The sequence below is a fragment of the Cynara cardunculus genome (assembly GCF_001531365.2).
Source record: "Cynara cardunculus var. scolymus isolate 2C chromosome LG 16, CcrdV1, whole genome shotgun sequence".
Classification (NCBI taxonomy): Eukaryota; Viridiplantae; Streptophyta; class Magnoliopsida; order Asterales; family Asteraceae; genus Cynara; species Cynara cardunculus.
The window spans coordinates 3,593,051-3,600,974 of NC_037543.1; the positions used below are offsets into that span (position 1 = coordinate 3,593,051).

Sequence of the window (7,924 nt, forward strand, 5' to 3'; positions counted from 1 at the left end):
ATAACTCAATGATTATCCTAATTATATTTTAGATTTTTTATATTTGAAAAAAGATGTTTATCCTGTATTTGATTGTGTTTATCTGCAGTTAGTTACACGGATTCAGTTATGGGATGAAATCAGATAGGGATGAACGGGTTTAAGAGTTTTAAGAGTTTTTAAGAGTTTTAGTCAAATGCATTATAATATAGTATATATATATATATATATATATATATATATATATATATATATTTGGGATCATGTGAAACCAATGGTTTTTCGTGAGACCTGTAAAACAAATTCTTAACCCTTGGATTAGATCTATAATTTGAACATTTATAATCACAAAATTGCCACGAGACTTCTCAATAATCACAAAATTGTCACCGTGTAACTTTAAACCGTTAGATCATTAACTTATAAAGTTGATCAATGAACATAAATTGATCTTACGGGTCTCACGAAAAACCCTTGGTCTCACGTGAACCCAACTATATATATATATATATATGTGTGTGTGTGTGTGTGTGTGTGTGTGTGGAAGTTCAAATGAGAACACTTCAATTTTATGAGAACACGAGAACACTCTTATCACATGTGATAATACGCGTGAGGGGACCCTGTGATGTGCGGACGACGTGTTCTACGACTTAGGTTGCGCCAAAAGTTGCATGCGTCTATGATTCAGTATCACATGTGATGGTCTTGATGGATTATAGTATCATATCAACAACACCCTTATCACATGTGATAATATTTGTGAGGGGCTTAGTGGTGTAAGGACGACTTGGTCGCAACCAAGATCGCATCAAAAATCGATCACGTCTCTGATTTAGTATCACATGTGTATCATATGTGATGAAATAATAGTATCACATGTGATTGTCTTAGTAAAAGATTTTATCGCGTTCTCGTAAAATGAAGGTGTTCTCGTTTGAACTCTATGAGATAGAATATTGGACAGATATGACATATTTATAATTAACTCAACCGCCTTTTATAAATGTCCGCACGAAATTAGATATTCTAGCTACTCCATCATATAACCTCAAAGACTCGGGATTTGTTTGTTAGATGTTAACGTGACGAGAGTTTTACCAATCTTTAGTTAAATATGTACAACGAGACGAACTGACGATAGACTCGAATTCAGTAATTCAATTGACTAGAAATCGTACACCGACTATTTTAAGAAAATTATTTTAAGGGTAAAAATAGTTCAAATAGTATTTAAATCTTTACTTTATAAACACAAAAAGCACAAAGAGTCCTACACATGAGAGATGGAGATGGAGATGGGTTTAGAAGCAAATGAACTCCCCAACTTCATAATCCATGACACCATCTCTGCAACTCCTTTTAACTGCCATGAAACCACCATCTTCCACCACAAACCTCTTCCCATCACCTTTGATTCTTCATTGACGACGGCGGCAGAACAACACGGCAGCCCGGAAAACGACGGTGGAGGAGGGAGGAGGAGGAGGAAGAAGAAGAGGGGTTTTAGAAACGAAGAAGATGTAGAGAGTCAGAGAATGAATCACATTGCTGTCGAGAGGAACCGCCGGAAACAGATGAACCACCATCTCGCTGCCCTGCGTTCTCTCTTGCCGGAATCTTACCTCAAAAGGGTTTGTTTTTAATTTCCCTTGATTATTATTTAGTACCAAGACGAGAGATCATGTGATAATAAAAGTTAAAGTGAGAAGCATAAGAAAGAATTCATAACTCTTCATCACTCTTAATCTCACACCCACCCATGCATTTATCACTGAAATTTATCYGGTGCTCAGTGATCATGTGARAATAAAAGTTAAAGTGAGAAGCATAAGAAAGAATTCATAACTCTTCATCACTCTTAATCTCACACCCACCCATGCATTTATCACTGAAATTTATCCGGTGCTCAGTGATCATGTGARAATAAAAGTTAAAGTGAGAAGCATAAGAAAGAATTCATAACTCTTCATCACTCTTAATCTCACACCCACCCATGCGTTTATCACTGAAATTTATCTGGTGCTCAGTGCACTGCATTAGTGTTGATCTTCAATTAAGATTGATTTAAGGGTGAAGATCTATTCTTACCCTTCTCACCATAACTTTTATTATGAGCGAAATTTAAAGCAGGTTCTAAATGAATCTTGCATTATGGATTTAATTCTTCATTTACTTAGAAAATAGGTCCAGTTGTAATTATATATATGTTTATAACATTTTAAATTTTGGAGTCAAATAAGACGTTGACCAAATGAATACTGTTGGATCGTGTAAATTAATAATAGAATATTAATTAATATATAACTTATTTTATAAATTAAAAAAAAAATAAAAAAGAAAAAGAGGACCATTTGACATGTATTAAATTTAATCTTTTAACCAACGTCCCATTCCACCTGTATCTTTTTGTCTCCTATTCTGCTAATAATCATTATTCCTGTTTTTCTCTTCATACCATTTTTGGTATATATAGAAACCGAACAGTGATCAATTGCAAACCTTTTTTATTTGTGAAAACTCTACAAACCAATTTCATATATATATATATATATATATATATATATATATATATTGAGAGAGAGATAGGTTCTATGAAAACCTAAGTTTTGTTGTGAACCAGGGTAAAAGAAAAGCGCATAACGTGTCACATAGATTCATGAGTTATTCATTGTGAATAATATATATCATTTATCATGGATCATGAATGGTGTATCATTCATCTTTAATAGTTCACGAATTTTCATGTTCATTATTCATGATGAATGTGGACAACCGGAGATACTTGTTGCGGTCTCCTTTGTCCACTGGTTCACAGTAGAAAAAAATGTTTACTATTGAAGTACTTTCCCCATTATATATCCATATATATATATATATATCCATATATATATATATGTGTGTGTGTGTGTATACACTAATCAAATGAAAACCACAAGAGAAAGTTGAGAACGAATTTTCATGTACTGATTTATAATTTTCACTTTGTGAAACAGTGCATATAACAATATAGTGTTTCACAATATAATTATTTTCATTCTTTTTGTTTCACATTGCAAAACGATACTACACTGCCACATGCATTGCTTTATAATCTGAAACAACACGTATCACATGATGAATGATTCTCACAATTCTCAACTTTTTTTATGAGCCTCATGCAATTACATACATACATACATACATATATTTATATCCATGTATGTATATATAACCTGTGAATGAACACGTTTCACACTTTTCTTTGTCCCCTAGTTAACAACCTAGAATCTGTTTGCAGCCGAACTTTTTTTCTCACACACACACATAGGGTTAGGTTCCGGTGAGAAGGAAAATTAACTGAGAAGCGTAAGCAGAGATCTCCACACTTGGATGCATATTAGGATGAGATGCACCGAATCAATCCCCTTATCAAGCGCAATTCATGGGTGTGTTTGAGATTAAAGGTGATCAATGGTCCAAATCCCTTCTCACGCTTCTTATTTTAACTCTCATTCTCACACGATTCTTCCCCTATATATATAGATGAGCCGTGTGAGAATAAGAGTTAAAGTGAGAAGGGATCTGGATCCTTGATCATGTTGTATCTCACTTTAATCCTATGAATGGTGCTTATCAAGGAAATTGATCTAATGCATCTCATTGCACCTCAATAGTATTCATCTTCGGTTAGGATTGATCCAAGGGTGGAGATCTCTTCTTACCTTTTACACCATAACTTTCATTATCATCAGAATCCAACCCTCTTTATATATATACATATATATATATATATATTTATATATATATATATATAAAGATCGTGTGAGAAAAAGATTTAAAGTGAGAAGCGTAAGAAGAGATTTAAAGTGATTGTGTTTTAGAAAGGAATTGATCCAGTGCATCTGGTGCACCTTCTCATTGGTGTTGACATTCAATTAAAATTGATCCAAGGATGTAGATCTCTTCTTATGCTTCTCACCATAACCAAGCCTATATATATTATATTATATTATATTATATTATATATATATATATATATAGAGAGAGAGAGAGAGAGAGAGAGAAAGGATCGTGTGAGATTAAGAGTTAAAATGAGAAACACAAGGAGAAATCTGAATCTTTGATCACTTTTGATTTCACCTCCACCCTATGGATCGTGCTTGATATGAGAATTGATCTAGTGTATCACGGTGCATCTCATTACTATTGATCTTCAATTAGAATTGATACAAAGATGGAGATCATTTCTCACCTTTCTCGCCATAATTTTATGTCTCACTGGAACTCAATCCTCTCTCTCTCTCTCTCTCTCTCTCTGTGTGTATATATATATATATATATATATATTGCGAGAGAGAGAAAGATAGGTTCATACAAGAATGATACTCATTTAAGGAAAAAAAAATATTCAAATTACATACAAAATCATATGTGATTTTATATTAACAGGTGAAAAAGGAGGCGCAAGCGACTTTAGCCGCTACCTCAGGTCGCGGGGAGAAGTCGCGTGAATAACATATTTTATTCGTGATGTTAATGTAAAATCACAGGTGATTCAACCATTTTCTTAAATAGATATCATTAAGTTCAAACGAGAACGCTAATTATTTAAGAAAACAAGAAAAAAGTCGTTAATGTACAGAATCGCATATGATTCACGTACAAAATTATACATGATTCATACACACTGACACACACACATACATATATATATATATATATATATATTCACGTACAAAATCATACATAATTCACACACACACACACATATATATATATATATATTCATATACAAAATCATACATGCTCAAAAGTCGACAACTCGGGAACATGAAGTTGGAATCGCTAGTAATCGCGGATCAGCCAGATTAATGCACTTTAAAAGCACGCTTCTATAAACAACTTCCAAAGAGAAGCGAACGAGGTCTTCGTCTACCGCGACTTTGATTCCATTTATTTGACGTTAATTTAATATCACATATGATTTTATATATTAACAATATTTTTCTTGTTTTACTAAATAGTTAATATTCTAATTTAAACCTACACACACATATATATATATATATATATGTATGTGTGTATATATGTGTGTCTGAGAGAGAATTATTGATCTAGTTTAAACAAAATAACCAAAACTGCATTTTTTTTCTTTTCTAGAAATTAATTTTCTTGTCATTTTGTCGGGTGTTTTTTTATTCTTAAATATTTTTACTATCCAAAAGTATATTCTTTTATATATATATATATATATATATATATATATATATATATATAGTTGGGTTCACGTTAGACTAAGAGTTTTTTGTAAGACCCTTAAGACCAATTTACGTTCATTAATCAACTTTATAAACTAATGATTTAATGGTCTAAAATTGCACGGTGACAATTTTGTGATTATTGAGAAGTCTCGTGACAATTTTGTGATTATGAATGTTCAGATTGTAGATCTAATCAAATGGTTGATAATTGGTCTTACGGGTCTCACGAAAAATCTTTGGTTTCACATGATCCCAAATATATATATATATATATATATATATACACACACACACATATATATATATATATATATGTTTGTTTATTTATTTATGAATATAATGTATCGTTTTCTTGTTTTAAATTATAAAGTGAATGTAATATTTTCACAATAAAAATATTGCATAATTTAAATTAACTATTAACAAATAAATCGGTTATTTTACAGGGTGATCAAGCATCGATAATTGGTGGTGCTATAGAGTTTGTGAAGGAGCTCGAACACCTCTTGCAATCTCTCGAAGCTCAAAAGTTCCTCTCGATTCGACAACAAGATCCAACCATTCATGACGAAAATAGTAATAATCCGACCCAAGAGTGTGAAATACCACAACTACCCCTCCATTTTCAGAAATTTTTCACTTGCCCACAATACACTTGGTCTAGCATCCCCAACACGAATGCTTCAAAGAGCAATGCCACAATGGCGGATATCGAGGTCAATTTAGTCCAAACACATGCCAATCTTCGGATCCTGTCACGAAAACGGCTAAAACAACTGTCGAAGATGGTTGTTTTCTTGCAAACATGTTACCTTTCGATACTCCACCTCAACGTCACCACTTTCGACCCGTTTGTGCTCTACTCCATTACTCTTAAGGTACGTATAAGTACTCGGAAGCAAAGAAGGATTGAACGGTACAACCCTTCATTGCATCGTTTTAAAGTATTATGAAGGAATAAGTGTCACTCATTACAGTAATGTTGGATTTACAGGACGTTTAAAATGTTAAAAGTGTTCCAATTGAATGTTTTATAAGACTTTATACTACAACAAAATTGAGTTTATAGAACACCACCGATTCTAAATGTCTTAATAAACTGCTTTATAAGACTTCATTTCTAGGATGAAAAAATAAAAGGGTCATATTAAAAGTGTTGTAATAAGTTTATAGAATGATTTTGATGTCTTAACAAGTTTTTTAGGACAATTTTAATACAAAACGTTGTATTCACATGTGATAACTTCAGACCATTTACCATCGTTTGAAAGATCGGTCGGTACACGTAAACCGACCCGAATCATAGTTTTAAAAAAAAGTCATTTTGTTTAAGTCAGGAATGGTACCAAGTACTTTCCCTTTTTACCTTACAAATATGTACAATGATGGTACAGGAAACAACTAAAAAAAAGGGTGTAATGATGATTGATGAGGGTATTTTTGGAATGAAGAAAATAAGTATGAATGTGTAGCTTTTAATGCATAATGTACAAGTGATTACAGCAGCATTAAATATTATGCAGGTGGAAGAAGGGTGCTGTTTGAATTCAGCAGATGAGATTGCAGGTGCAGTCCACCAGATCCTTGGACTTATTGAACAAGAAGCTACCCTATGTATTGATTCCAGAGATTAATGAAACATGGCTTCATGCATGTCCTTTTACCAATTTACCCCTATTGTGTTGGGGGTAAAATCGTAAAATTTTATAATGCAATTGCCATCCTCTTATGGGTTTCTTGTCATTTTCAAGTACAACACCACTTTAATTAAGATGTTTTCATGTGGGCTTGATTGGGTATTTCACAACAAGTCACCGACGATCCTAACCGACCTTTTACAAAACCCGTCTTTAAAAATACCAATATGAAGAGATGTTTTTTTGACTCATTCAACGATTGAAACTAGTGGCAGGCGGGCGGACGCCGGACGGGTTGGGGGGTGCGTGACTAAACCGGAAACTTGTTTTGTATTTGGACAGTTGTCAACTGAGTCGCAAGGCAAAAGCGGGCATGCGGCTTGATTGGGTATTTAATAATTTTAATTTTGCAAAAATAAAGATAAATCGGCACAGATATAGTTCAACTTTAGCTCTGGAAAAACCGGTCTAATAGAATAAAGAGGAAACCATGTCATAAATGTAAATAGAACCATGTTAAGATCGTTCGTTTACTAGAGCGAAGATTCAATGATAAAATACAAATGCTATGAATCCAATGATTTCTGCCGCTTCCGTTATTGTTTCCGGATCCTTTATTTTTTAAAATGTGACATACCAAAAATACTAACAATGTGCAATGGTCTATCGGGCCAGCCCGATGTTTGAACCCGAATTTGAAGGCCCAAATGAGTTCATATTAAAATTCCAAATTATGATCACTTATTTGTTCATTATCCTTATTTTATTTTATCTAAAAGTAATCATTAATGATAACAAGTATAGTGTCCGGTTGGTTTGAGCTTGACTTTACCAGGTCAAAAGTATCAGGAGGTTCTACGTTCAAATCCAAGGAGGAATAAAAATCCCTTTGTGGCCACGGAGGTTCAAATGCGGTGACTCCAGGATATCTGCAAAACAGGTGGTCGCCCTGGAATTAGTCGGCCCACATAGCGGGTTGGATAGCCAGGTTAATAAAAAAAAGTGTTATATTCGACAAATCACGAATCAAACTTGTAGTATAACGTATATTTTTGTAATCATTTA

The 7,924-nt window shown here is 33.3% G+C and overlaps 1 protein-coding gene across 1 annotated transcript; it reads left to right on the forward strand.

The window, feature by feature from the left end:
- Positions 1–1,328: 1,328 nt before the first annotated feature.
- LOC112499696 (transcription factor bHLH71-like) lies at positions 1,329–6,856 on the forward strand. The gene is made up of 3 exons (XM_025103026.1): positions 1,329–1,613; positions 5,669–6,100; positions 6,746–6,856. The coding sequence occupies exons 1-3, from the start codon at positions 1,518–1,520 to the stop codon at positions 6,854–6,856; spliced, it is 639 nt and encodes a 212-aa protein (XP_024958794.1). The 5' UTR covers positions 1,329–1,517.
- Positions 6,857–7,924: the final 1,068 nt, after the last annotated feature.

Excerpts from the sequence above, each read along its gene's own strand:
- LOC112499696 (XM_025103026.1), top strand. The coding sequence starts at position 1,518 with ATGAATCACATTGCTGTCGAGAGGAACCGCCGGAAACAGATGAACCAC. Across the intron at positions 1,614-5,668 it reads CGGAATCTTACCTCAAAAGG|GGTGATCAAGCATCGATAAT; the intron begins GTTTGTTTTTAA and ends GTTATTTTACAG. Across the intron at positions 6,101-6,745 it reads TCTACTCCATTACTCTTAAG|GTGGAAGAAGGGTGCTGTTT; the intron begins GTACGTATAAGT and ends AATATTATGCAG.